The 14,373-nt window shown below is 39.7% G+C and overlaps 1 protein-coding gene and 1 non-coding gene across 3 annotated transcripts in view; both read left to right on the forward strand.

The window, feature by feature from the left end:
• The first annotated feature begins 246 nt into the window (after nucleotides 1-246).
• LOC142337468 (ATP-dependent RNA helicase A protein-like) overlaps nucleotides 247-14,373 on the forward strand; it is an 83,002-nt gene continuing 68,875 nt past the window's right edge. The window contains exon 1 of one of the 2 annotated variants that reach the window (XM_075386708.1): nucleotides 247-438. In XM_075386708.1, coding sequence (XP_075242823.1) covers nucleotides 358-438 — 81 coding nt within the window. In that variant the 5' untranslated portion in view covers nucleotides 247-357. The remainder of the gene's footprint in view (nucleotides 439-14,373) is intronic. The other variant, XM_075386709.1, reaches the window with a different exon arrangement.
• Trnav-aac (transfer RNA valine (anticodon AAC)) lies at nucleotides 11,626-11,698 on the forward strand. The gene has a single exon. It is a non-coding gene; the product is annotated as a tRNA-Val (tRNA).

The raw sequence follows: 14,373 nt of genomic DNA on the forward strand, positions 1-14,373 counted from the left end.
CTGTAGACAGATTAAATTCTTCACAAATCAGTATTGGCCCAGTTTTGGCATCGAGGATGCTTATTTACTCCGTTGGCGAATAGCGGTATCTACTACAATTGGGAGAATTATTGATAACAGCTTAACAGAATTCTTCCGGTTTATACAGAGTTTAAAAGCGACACAGCAGGGTGGGAGAGAATAGGTGATTCTGCAGGAACCCAGATACTTCTTGACGGCGATTAGAGTCCCTCATGATGAGAACTGGAGACGGCTTTGGCACATCTTCAGCAACCCCCGCCTCCAGTGTTTCCAGCGCCTGGTAGTGGACGCTTCTCAGCCGACACGAGTCATCCAAAGTCTACCGGAGATTTCAGAATGAACGCCTACGTGGGAGTTGGTGGTCACAGACCGATGGATCCAAATTTGATTTTGCAACAGCGAGCTGATGTTGAGAGTGTAAGCACTATTTAAATACTTAACGTTTGCGGCATCAAGTGTTGAAATGCGGCTATCTGCAAGAAGTTCAGGTCCACTCAGACAATGATCAAGAATTTTAGGATACTATACTGAATCTTACCATTGGAATGTTTGGATCTTTTCCGTTTGTGCCCCCCCAGCTTAGTGGTTGCATATTGTATACAACCCCCAGACGCACTAACATAAAGATTTACTATGTAATGGCACGTGCTCTGTAACGGGGGGGGCGTGGGGTGCATAACGTACTGGGGGGGGGGGCACAAACGCAAAAGAGCTGGGCACAACTCAACGCCCTGTTGGGTGGACTTTGGTCCCGGGTTAGGGGGTCATCGTCCGTTTTGGGGAAAAGTGACATAGAAGTGAGATTTCTGCTGTCGTTTTTTTTTGGAACGATGGTATTATATCCAGCCTTTTTTTCTCCTGTACTGGTCTTTCCCACAAGTCAGTGATCTTGAGGTTCTTTAGACCTTTCCAATTGAGCATTTGGTATACATTGTGTGGGCCATAGACACGACAGATGAATGAGAATGACTATATCCGATGGTATTATCCTGTTCTGTTGTGCCAAACAGATGTGTTATGCATGGCAGTCTCCGTTCATCCTCTGAAATTTTTGATGTCCTTTTTAGTACTTTGCTGTTCGGCTTAGACTCGTGACCGTACTTTGATGGTTCTCCTGAAGTGCCTTGATTGGACATCGTCGTTTGAACTCTCAGCTATTACTCCAAGTTCTTTGAATTTTTTACGCTAGATGGAGTGAGTTCGCGAGTGAGAGGTTCATGTTTTTGCCGCGCATTACTATAGTGCATTTGTTGATAGCAAATGAGGTTTTTTCCCATAAACCATCTGTCAAGGGCTGGCAGGTTCATCTGTATCTCAAGCTGGGCCGTGTTCATTGCCAGAATTTTTTATCACGGGCAAAAATCAAAGCTTCTCTAAATTTCAGAGCTTCAGGTAAGTTGTTTATGAACATACAAAACAGGAGCGGGCCAAGAATGGAGCCTTGTGGAGGATAACTTGTGACGTTCATTTTGGTGGAGTTGCTATTACCAGCGCGTACAACTTGAGATTGGTGCTCCAAGTAATCAGACAGAATCTCCAGCATGCAACCTCCAATTCACGCAATCTTCTCGATGAGTTCAAAGTGTGGACACTGTCGAACGCTTTGGAAATGTCGGTGTAGAAAGCCAGCAGATCATCTTGCGAGTTACTATTCATCGCAAAGTGGATACTCTGCAGAAACGAAAGCATGTTTATCCGCACTTATCTGTTTTTCACGAGTCCATTTTGCTCCTTGACCAAATGCTTGGCAAAAAATTGGTAGAGGGGCTCGTAGATGCAGCGATCAAAAAATTTGCTGTCAATATCGAGTAAAGATACTGGACGGTAGTTGCTCACCAGGGTTCGGTCTCCTTTTTTATATATTGGTACAACCAATGTTTCTTTCCAAGCGTTGGGCATTTTTTTGAGTCCTTTGATGTTTTTAAAAACTGTAATCATGATGTTCGTTATTTCCACATTCGTTGCCCGATAGAAGATGGGCGGAATGTTGTTTGGACCCCTAGCCTTACTGGTGTCTAGAGAACGGACAAATTCTCGGATTTTTGGCTTGGAGATGCTGAAATTCGAGATTTAAGTTTTCACACTTGATGTCTTGCATATTATTTGTTTAGGTGAGAATAGAAATGAAATAGCTGTTAACATCTTTACTTCTTCTGCTTCGCTCTAACTTCATGACCGTTTGTTTTTTTCTTTGGTAATGGGGCCGATTTATTCAAATGTCTCAAATGTTTGGAAATTCTTTCAGATTCTCTGGTTGCCGGGATACTTCTTTGGTAGTAAACTCTGTCCGACTCAGCTTTGTAGAACTAAGTCTCGGAACTGCCCGTTTCCGGTAGGACGTCGGTCCGAAGCTTTTCAGCAAATTGGATGTAGAAGGTTGGATCCAAGTTGGCAGTTGGTTGCTGGCGTTGTCTGGTTTTCCTTGGGACACATTTTGAGACGATTTCTCCAAAGTTTTGTTCACGTTCTTGATACATTGTTGATATTAGTGAAACACGCTGGGACAAAAGGCAATCGTTTCAGCAGTTCGGTTATGTCTTCATAGCTTGCTTTATGAATATTTCTTGCAGTGTCCACTACAGTATTTAACGTTTAGTATGGTACTTCGAGAGCAATTTTGATAGCTGTAGTCAGTGCAGTTGTATGTATCGCAGAAATTTTCATCGATTTCTGCAAAGAGATTGCATCCTTTGTGACATAATAAGTCGAGTATGTTTGAGTGACATGTGGGGAACTCTATGGCTTGTTCCAGCAGTTGTTCGAAAATCTTAAGGATTTCCTTCTTCCGAATAGTGTGTTTCGCAAATGTTTCAATTGACTGTAGACAGATTAAATTCTTCACAAATCAGTATTGGCCCAGTTTTGGCATCGATGATGCTTATTTACTCCGTTGGCGAATAGCGGTATCTACTACAATTGGGAGAATTATTGATAACAGCTTAACGGAATTCTTCCGGTTTATACGGAGTTTAAAAGCGACACAGCAGGGTGGGAGAGAATAGGTGATTCTACACGAACCCAGATACGTCTTGACGGCGATGAGAGTCCCTCCATGGTTCCAGGTGTTCCCGGTGATGGGTCTGTCAGCTCGGTTGATATCGTAATCACAAAGTAAAAGCTCTGATGTTTCTATTTTGTCATTTAAGAATGTTTCAGAAATGCATAGAATACTCTATTCTCGCAACATAAGAGAGTTACATAATTTACTTCTTCAGTCAAAATTCTCAAGAGTTCTCGCACTCAGCAACAAATTTTTACATTGTATCGTCATGACTCGTTTCCCTCGGCTTCGGAGCTGGGAAGATTTACTAATTGGTTGTAATTGAAAGTTTCGAATTTTTAGCTTCTACCAAGGAACTCCGCTGTCAGTCATTTCGCTGTAATCATTTCTCTTCTTTTTTTCAGACATAGATTTTCTGTAATTGAATCGGCTTTGTTCAGAAAAGGTAGGAGATAAATACCTTTGTTTTTCAACTCATCGTTTTTGACACTCTTAGCTGTCACCAGTCTCGCTTCGTGTTCCTTTTTCCGGGTCACTAGTACCGTTCGGGGCTTTGCTCTACCCTTGGAAAACTTTCCGAGCCTTTTAAGCTCCGCGATTTTGCCTTGGACGCCAAGAGCTTGTAGGACTGAGTTAATTTTTTAATTGTTAGGAACAAGTTTTCCGAAATTTGATTTCTCTGGATCCTCATGGATTCCTTGGACGCAAAAAATGTTCGTGTTGTTGAGATTCGTGCTGTTCTTCTGGTCGATTGTTTTGGACAGTTGTACTGCGCATGGCAGAGTATCCTCCTTTATGTTCTTCACGGCCACTGCCGCATCACTTTCTGCAATTTTCTCGCAAGATTTTTTACACACTTCGTTTTTTGTTTTTATCATTTCAGATAGTTTTGTCCTCATTTTTCCAAATTTTCAAAAGTTCGGCTTTTCCATTTGTTTGTCAGCGCTAACAAGGGTTCCAGATCTAATGAATTCCGCTCGTTCTCATTTTCGACGCAATCGATGCTGAGGAGCATGCAGTTGAGACCTAGATCTTTGATTCCGTTGACGGCGGCTGGAGTCAGCCCATTACAGACGGGATCATGATGGAGATTTGTGTTGCAGGCTACACAAACGAATGCTTTTTGATTAGCATTGATATTCGATTTGCACGTTTTGTCAATTTTCGCCATGACTAAAGAAGGTGGTTAAGGCCAAAGAACTTAATCAGTGGCCGTCAATACAAACTACAGCTTCGAAGATTCGACAGAAACCTGAGAAGCTCACTTACTTACTGCTTTTAGGGCTGCTCTTTTCTTTTTGGAGTGGTTCTTTTTTTCTGCTTGATGGTTCGCAGGCAGTATTTGTATCGTCTAACAGTTACCAGATTTTTTTTTCGAGCGTTGGTGGCTGATGTAGTCGCAGGTGTTTCTGCACAACTTTTTTTTCTTATTGCTTCCGTGTCGAGAACGTGTTTGACAATTCTCTAAATGGGCAATTTTGGAGTTCAGAAGTTAAGGTTTGAACACTTTTTCAGCAACAGTTCTCTCACAGTATACCATGCCTTTGATGGCCGGATTAGCCTTCCGTTCTGCTTCTAGTTCTTGCTGATAATGGTTGGCAGGGATACTTTGGGTGACGGGATGTTGAGTTGATAACCAGATCGTGCCAAATGATAGCTTGATCTTCGTTTGTAAAATGTTTCTTCAGAATGCGCTGTACTGTTTTATTTGTGTTAGATCTGAGGTTCAGATTTGCACCGGAAATGGCCAATACTTCCTGACCACGCCGCTTTTTTATGTGGAGTCACTTGTTGAGGACAATGTATAATGAACTTGCTCCAAGAAGTAACACCATCAAAGGACCACCACGGCTGTCTAGTATTTCATTGGCATCAAACTATTTGATTACTTCTTTTAATTTGTACTGCTTTTACTGCTTTTAACACATATATATCCGTAATGGTGATTTCTACTCCCCTGACTATGCTACCCCGACTATGCTTTTGGTCTAATCTCATGGAGGATACTAACCTGGCTTTTTAGTGTTCTGGAGTGTAGCTATATGTATAGTTTTTTGCATCCATGATGTTGCTCAAATTCTTTGAGACAATTGTTGCTCAGTTGCACTGTTTGTTTGTTTTGAGTGTTTGCGGGGCATTTTTTTTATGGATATGATTGATGCAACAAAACTCTTGCACCTGTAGCATCGTTGGAGTGACAGTTTGAATCCCATTAAAATAAATATGTACCTATTCTCCAAGACCGGACGAAAGACCACATTGGCTTGTCCGTTTTCCAGTAATAGCACATGGTGTTAGGCCTTGATTGGGTTCAATGCCGCTCGGGGTAATACTTGTCTGTTTACCAGCCAAATGTGAACTTTGGACCAGATTGATTGGGTTCGAATCTGGCTGCAAAAACCTGTTCTCGTAGTCCGTTGTTTTCAGTTTTTTGGTTAGAGGTTTTGATTGTCATGTTTAATAATTTATGGGTTGGTTTGATGGAGGTTTGAAAGTTTTTGGTAGTTAATATGTTTTATGCTAATTTGGAGTTTTTTCAGCTATTTTGCTGATTTTTAGGCGAATTTTTCGCCTATTGTTGTTTACTGCTCTAAGTGGGGTTTGAAAAGAATCCTTTTATTTAAGGAGTGTTTGAATACCAGGTTATTACAGTGTCGTTGGTATAATTTTTATGTTGAGAAATATGTGAAAAATTGGGAACTTTTAATCAATTTTTCTTAGTTTTATGCAGTTTTTTTCTACATTTTAAGACGAGATTTTTCTTGCCGATAATGACCTGCGAATTGTTTTGCGAGCTTTTCTGTACTATTATTCGCTTCAAGGAACTCATCCTTGGGTTTGTGTGCCCTTGAAATTTTTTTGAAAAACATGTTAATTATTTCTAGCTTTTTAATTTAAGTTTTTATGAACTGAAAAATATTAATTCTCATGAGTGGTTTATTTTGTTCGAATTTTTGATGTCAAATGGGAGAAATGATTTAGGTCATGCCAGAACAGGAAATGGTGCGAAAAAGCGAGTGGTTATGCGGCCTGATTTATACACCAATTTCAAAGCAGAGTGAGAAAACGGTTTTTGAACAAAAATGGGCTTTCTCGATTATGGCTTTCTGTTCACATGCGGCAATTTGACTTAGATTTTTGCTATTTTCAATTTAATGATCGGAATTTTTTCTTAGGGGTTTTCCCAATCCCATTTATTGTTCATTCTAGGTCAAGTAATTTGTATGGTCATTGAAATTTCTTTAAATTGTGTCAGGACTGGCCCTGCTATGTTTCTTTACACTTCGTCTAACAAAAATTTTTTGGCTTTAACTTAGTTCACAGCTTGTTCAATATTTTGCATGAAATCACTTCATTCTTCGCTCATTTTGCTCAAAGTGTTTTAAATTGCAGTTGCTCGGCAAAACAATCTAAAGTGAACAGAATTAGTATCAAAAAGGGAAATCAACGCAGAAACGAGATAAACCCAATTTTATATGCCCGCTACTTGACGGTTGTCCTTATAAGCTTTAGATAACATCTCTAATGCGTGTTGGTATTGATATTAGCCCCTGTATACTGTCATTAAGAAACATAAATATGCATAACAACAAAATCCAATCGAAATACTTCGCTTTTTAATGTTTCTACAACAATCAATTTACTCATTGTCAATCCCAAACGGTGTTTTGGGAATCAATGGAGGCTATTTTCCTGCAGTCTACCCTGTATATTTCTCCTTGTTTTCGATCCTCTTCTTTTCCATGTCTTTGCCTAAATCTTTTCTATCTTAGTTTCCAGTTCGCGCTTACTTATGCTATTTTTTGCTTGATCGATCTTTTGTTAGTTTTGACTTTTCGAGTTACTTTTTTACTTCCTGTGTGGTAGAGGACTTATGCAACCAAGTATCAGACCTACTATTACAAACACTATTAAAACTATATTACTAGTATTATCATTCCATATGGAATGCAGGAGTGTTATGTTAGATCTTTGTTACATTTGATTCTGTAAACTTACATACGCGTGAACTTAGTCTTTTCTTTGTACTCTGAGGTGTTAATCCTTATGGACAGGTGTTGTCTGTCACATAAGCTTATGCTAGTGTTGCGAAACAGGAAAAGAGTGCTTTTTGTCAAATCGCACATTGAGAATCAGCTTGAATTAAAGTTTCGTTACTGATCTTTCGAACGCTATCGTTCACCATACAACATGGCGCAGTCAGCTTTCTCACGATCCCCAATAGGCGTAGCCCTATTTTGGAAAAAAGGAGCACAACCCACAACAACATGGGAAAAATGGATCACAACAACAAATTTAGCCATATCGGCTAAAGAGAACATACAGGTAGAAAATTTACTTAGACCAAAACCAACAGCAGAAGAATTAGAATACCCACAGGAACCCACATATGAACCCGCTCTACCAGACGAAACAACCGCAGAAAAGAGACAAAGGGAACAGAGAAACACCAAAAGAAAAGTAGACTGGAAGAACCAATGCCAAGCAGTAGAAGACCAAGGTCCAATGATAAACAATGGAAATTGGGACGAAGTAGACAATAAAGTTAAAAGTTTAATTTATCTTTCACTTGGCACAGAAGGAACAAACATATTTCACCAGCGCAATCCACACACCGAACTATCGAAATGTACAACAGACGCACTAGTAATACAATTACAAGAAACATTCAAAGAAATCAAATGAGACATTTGACAGATTCCAGTTCTTTAGATGCACACAAAAGCCAGGAGAATCACTAGAACAGTTCCACTCACGATTAAAACAAAAGGCAGCACTGTGTAACTAGGAGGACCTGGAAGACAGCCTCGTTAAAAGCATTTTCATACAAGGAATGTCGGACCCACAAATGCAGATGGATCTACTATCGGAAGATAGAGATCCTCTAGAAACACTAAATTATGCAATCACAAGAGGAAGAGGACAGGAAAACCAACAACGGATAAGCAACACTCACTTATTAAATCCAAATTGATCGGGAATAAACCTAATACAAAGACAAAGACAACAAACACAACGACAAAGTATACTCCCAACACCACCAAACAACAACAAAATACCAGACTGCTGGAAGTGCGGCTACAAATTCATAAAAGGTTACCTGGACAATTGCCCCGCAAAAAACGTAATATGCAATATTTGTAAAAAAGTAGGACACTACGCGAAAGTTTGCAGATCAGAAATTCCACCGAGAAGAGTAGAAATACAAAACACACATAGAAACAATCAAGAGTCATACAACTACAGAAATCAACAGCAAAATAAAACAACAACAAACAAATACAAGACGAGTACGCAACATACAAGCATCCCCTGATAACAATACAATCCATGAGGAAGAAGAAACAGGCACAGAAACAATCGATCCCGAAAGCACTTGTTAAATCAGAGAATTGATGGAGGACTGGAGTTCCGTCAACTTTGTACAATCGCTAAACTTCACCGCAGTAACCAAAAAACACTTGAACAAAAACCAACAAGGAGAATTTTGGTTACAAACAAAAAGCAAAGATGAAAACATCAATTGGTTAGTAGACACAGGTAGCCCACGATCATTTATCTCACGAAGCACAGCACAAAAACTAATAACAAAATTAGGAAACAAGATAATCAAACAGGACAAAGACATCGGCGAATTCAGATGCTTCAACAATAACAAAATGAAAGTGGACTACACAATCCAATTGGATCTTACATCAGGAAACACATCACGCAACTGCCAAATCCTAGTGGTCCCACAGTACACCGTAAATCTACTAGGCAGAGATACCCTCTAACTATCGGAAGATAGAGATCCTCTAGAAACACTAAATTATGCAATCACAAGAGGAAGAGGACAGGAAAACCAACAACGGATAAGCAACACTCACTTATTAAATCCAAATTGATCGGGAATAAACCTAATACAAAGACAAAGACAACAAACACAACGACAAAGTATACTCCCAACACCACCAAACAACAACAAAATACCAGACTGCTGGAAGTGCGGCTACAAATTCATAAAAGGTTACCTGGACAATTGCCCCGCAAAAAACGTAATATGCAATATTTGTAAAAAAGTAGGACACTACGCGAAAGTTTGCAGATCAGAAATTCCACCGAGAAGAGTAGAAATACAAAACACACATAGAAACAATCAAGAGTCATACAACTACAGAAATCAACAGCAAAATAAAACACAACAACAAACAAATACAAGACGAGTACGCAACATACAAGCATCCCCTGATAACAATACAATCCATGAGGAAGAAGAAACAGGCACAGAAACAATCGATCCCGAAAGCACTTGTTAAATCAGAGAATTGATGGAGGACTGGAGTTCCGTCAACTTTGTACAATCGCTAAACTTCACCGCAGTAACCAAAAAACACTTGAACAAAAACCAACAAGGAGAATTTTGGTTACAAACAAAAAGCAAAGATGAAAACATCAATTGGTTAGTAGACACAGGTAGCCCACGATCATTTATCTCACGAAGCACAGCACAAAAACTAATAACAAAATTAGGAAACAAGATAATCAAACAGGACAAAGACATCGGCGAATTCAGATGCTTCAACAATAACAAAATGAAAGTGGACTACACAATCCAATTGGATCTTACATCAGGAAACACATCACGCAACTGCCAAATCCTAGTGGTCCCACAGTACACCGTAAATCTACTAGGCAGAGATACCCTCCGAAAACTTGGAATCGAACTAACCTTCAAAAATTCAGGTGAGAAGATACACAACATAAATTCACTACAAAACATTGCGAAATGGATATTTCAAAAATATCCCCACCTATGCACTAGAATTGGGAAATCAAAAAATCATATAGCAAAATCCAAATTCCACAATACATTTCACCCCACACAACACAAAGGAAGAAGAATCCCACTACATTTGATAGATAAAGTAGAAGAGTTAAATAAACTAATGGAAGAAAAACAAATAGTCAAACTAGACAAATGTTCTGACGAATACTTTATCAGTCCAGTAGTAATCACAGTAAAACACGACAAATCCATAAAAATAGCTTAGACTCAAAAAAATTAAATGACGCGATACACAAAAACAAACATCAGATGCAGAGCATCGACCACCTTATGGATACGATAGCATGCAAAATAAGCGAACTGAAACAAAAAGCAGGCACACTATACTTTTCCAAAATAGATCTAAAATATGCATACAGTCAAGTCCCCCTACACGAAGAAACACAAAAACATTGTATTTTCAACATCTTAGGGGGAAACGCCACAGGAACATATAGATTCATAAACGGTTTCTATGGATTAACAGACATGCCACCAAAACATTAAAACAACTCAGATCACTAAAGGGACGCATACACCATTTACAAAAATTCATCCCAAATTTATCAAAATTATCAGCAACACTCAGACCACTCCTCTCCCATAAAGAAAAAATAAAAAACAGCAAACTAGAATGGAATGAAGAACATACAAATTCATTCCACCAAAGAAAAAAGGCCATCACAGAAATAATTGAAAACAAACACTTCGATACAAATAAACCAACAAGAGTCCGATGCGACGCAAGCAAAGAAGGACTAGGAGCATGTCTCGAACAAAGATACAATAATGAATGGCATCCAATTGAATACGCAAGCAGATTCCTAAACACAAACGAACAAAAATATAGCATCAATGAATTAGAACTACTTTCGGTAGTTTGGTCATTAGAGCATTTCAAATATTATCTATACGGCTCACGTTTCATACTCCAAACGGATCATCAAGCACTACTATCTGCCCTAAAAGACAATAGGGGTAACAAAACATATCAAAGTAGACTAACAAGATGGGTGGACAGACTTTTACCATTTAAATTTTCAGTAGAACATTTTGCAGGGAAAAATATGGGATTCGCAGATTATTTTAGCAGACACCCAACTTTGGCCGCAATACCAATATCAAAAGACGACGAAAATTTCGTCATCAACTTAATGACACATTTAAATTTATGCTAAAGAGAGCAGACAAGAGAGCAGAGTTTTGGCTTTTCGAGTTACTTTTTTACTTCCTGATTTGTGTCCTCTAATTTGTTCTCATGCAGAATTTAACCCCCTACCTAAGTTCGGGGATTTCAAGACCAGAGTTGTGTTCATTTTCCTGTTAAATCTTAGAAGTGCTCTATCATAAGCTCTATTGTCCTCATTTTATGACCATCAAAGCTATTGTACTCCTGAGGCACAATTGGTACAATTGACACCCGCCCGTCATTTGAGAGTCATTCGTCCAACCGTATTTGGTTGTGTTTTTTTCTCTCCTCTCACATATATTAACGCTATTTGGGATCAAAAAGTACCAATATCTGAAAATTGTTAGGGAAAAAAAAATGCTTTTCTGCTGTTTCTCGACTCAAAGTTTCTTACATGGTTGCGTTTGTATAGCAACTCGTGAGTTGAATCTTTCGCTATTGAGGGAATTGCTGCTGCTAGTGCTACAAGTGTCCGCTGTTGCTCATTCGTGACTTTTTATGTTGGTTTGTAAATGATAAAGTTGAAATCAGACCAGTAACTGCAACATGCTGCTGTAAGTTAATACCGCAATCATTGCTGTCAGAGCCGGAGACTCAACTCCTGGAGGTGCCATGGTGTAGTGGTTATCACATCTGCCGAACACGTAGGAGGTCCACAGTTCGAGCCTGGGTGGCATCAACTTTTTAAATTAAGAAGTGGCTGAACTTTAAGCTGAATCTAACGATTTAAGTGTCACTGACCCTGAATTTCCCAAATCCTGGTTTTAGCTTCTTTTGTGCCCTGCGAAAGAGCTGTAGGCAAATTCAGAAGTAGTTTTTTTTTAAAAGTCAGTTTTCAAAATGATCATTTCATGGTAACCTGCTGTTTCCTTGTATGGTGAGCAAATCTTATATATTAAACGCGTGAGCTCTAAAAAAGACAAATTTTTGCATGTTTAAGAAGCCTCTCGAAGCGCATGTTTAAGAGGTGCGTTGAGCAGCATGGTTGAGCGGTCACATCGAGAGAGGTCATTGACCTAAAAGGCTCAAAAGCAAAAAAAAATTGATGGGTGGGAATCGAACCCGGGTCAAAAGGTCATTAGTCATGATCAGTTACCACTGGGCTATATGGCCATGATAGTGTCCCAACGTAGAGAAGGTTATAGCGTCCAGGTTTTACTGCGAAACTGTAAGCTGAGTGTAACTATATTGCAGTGCTCTTGGTTTTTGCGTCGTCGTCTGATGCTCTTTTTCGTTCAACATTAGTTCTAGAGCATTGTCTCGCTTGACTTTCTTCAGGTGTTTTACGCTTGATCTTTGCTTCTTGCGTGAACTAAATTTGTCCAAATTTTCTCTGATTTGATATCCTTTAAATGTTCCAACCCTATTTTCTTCTCTGTCCTGTTTTTTTTCCGTGCTATCTCTCTCTCTCTCTCTCTCGCTCACACTCTCTCTATCTTTCTCTCGCTTTCTCTCTCTCTCTCTCTCTCCTCTCTCTCTCTCTCTCTCTCTCTCTCTCTCTCCTTCTTTCTCCCCCTCCCTCTCTCCTTATCGATCTTTTCTCGCTCTCGCTCTCTCTCCTCTCTCTCTCATTGCCTCACTCTCGCTTTCTCTCTCTCTCTCTCTCTCTCTCTCTCTCTCTCTCTCTCTCTCTCTCTCTCTCTCTCTTCTCTCTCGCTATCGCTCTACTGCAATATCTCGCTCTCTACTTCTCGCTCTCTCTCTCTCTCTCTCCCTCTCTCTCTCTCTCTCTTTATCTCTCTGTCTCTCTCTCTCTCTCTTTCTGTTTCTCTTTATTCGTTTTTTTCTCTGTCTCTCTCTTCATTTCTCTGTGGCATTCTCTCTCTTTCTCTCTCTCTCTCTCTCTCTCTCTCTCCTCCCGTGTCATTCTATCTCCTCATTCGCTCTCTCTCTCTCTCTCTCTCTCTCTCTCTCTCTCTCTCTCTCTTTGTCTCATTTTTTTCTTTCTTTCGTTCCGTCTTTTTCGCTCTTTTGCAAGCTCTCTCTCTCTCTCACACACACAGACACTCTCTCTCTTTGATTTTCTGTAGCTCTTTTGCTCTCTCTCACTCTGTTCAATCTTGGTCTCTTTCCTATGCGATGTCTGAGCTTTTTTTCGTTTTTCCGAATTTTATTTATCTGATTTGATATCCTCTAACTCGGTCTTTCTATTTTTCTTTCTTTGTTTTCTCTTCTTCTTTTTGTTCCTCGTTTCTCTCTCTTGCTCTATCTCTCTTCCCTCTTTCTTTCGCTCTCTCTCTCTCTCTCTCTCTCTCTCTCTCTCTCTGATTCTCTCGCTCTCGGTCTCTCTATCGCTCTTCTTTTCTCTCGCTCTCTTTCATTATCTGTCGCTTTCTCTCGCTCTTTCCTTTCTCTCTCTCTCTCTCTCTCTCTCTCTCTTTATCTATCGTTTTCTCTGTGTGTCGCTCATTCTCTGTCGCTCGCTCGCTCGCCCTCTCTCTCTCTCTCTCTCCAATCATGGTCAATAATATTTCCGATTTTTTTTATCTATCTGATTGGATAGCCTCTTCTTTTTGCTTTTTTCTTCTTTCTGTGTTCTTTTTACTGTTTTCTTTCCTTGCTCTCTCGCTTTTTTCTTGCTCTCTCCCTCTCTATCTCTTTCATTCTACCCCCCCTCTCTCTCTCTCTCTCTCTCTCTCTCTCTCTCTCTCTCTCTCTCTCTCTCTTCATTCCCTCTTTTTTGCACGCACACTTTGATTCTCTGTAGCTCTCTCTCTCTCTCTCTCTCTCTCTCCTCTCTCTCTTTCTCTCTCTATGTTCAATCTTGGTCTGTAAGCTTTGCGATGCCTGATTTTTTTGTTTTTCTGAATTTTATTCATCTGTTTTTTCTTTCTTCTGTTTTCTCTTCTTCCTTTTTTGTTCCTTGTTTCTCTCTCCCTCTCTTTCTCTCTCTCTTGCTCTCGCTCTCTCTCTCTCTCTCTTTCTCCTCTTTCGCTCTCTCTCTCTCTCTCTCTCTCTCTCTCTCTCTCCTCTCTCTTTCAGCCTCTGTCGCTTTCTCTCTCTCTCGCTCTCTCTCTCTCTTTCTCTCTCCAATCTTGCCCAGTAACATTTGCTGAATGTGATTTTCCCCAAATTTTTATCTATCTGATTTGATATCTCATTTCTTTATTATTCTTTTTTCTCTTTCCTCACTTTTTCTTTCCTTGCATTCTCTCCCTATCTCGCTCTTTTCCTCGCTCTTTTTTCGATCCCCTGGCTATCTCGCTCTCTCTCTCTCTCCTCTCTCTCTCTCTCTCTCTCTCTCTCCTCTCTCTCTCTCTCTCTCTTCCCTCTCTCTCTCTCTTTCTTTCTCTTTCATTATCTGCCGTTTTCTCGTTCTCTTTTCAATCTTGATCGGTAAAATTTTCGATATTT

Source organism: Convolutriloba macropyga, chromosome 4, assembly GCF_964194025.1.
Source record: "Convolutriloba macropyga chromosome 4, txConMacr16.3, whole genome shotgun sequence".
Classification (NCBI taxonomy): Eukaryota; Metazoa; Xenacoelomorpha; order Acoela; family Convolutidae; genus Convolutriloba; species Convolutriloba macropyga.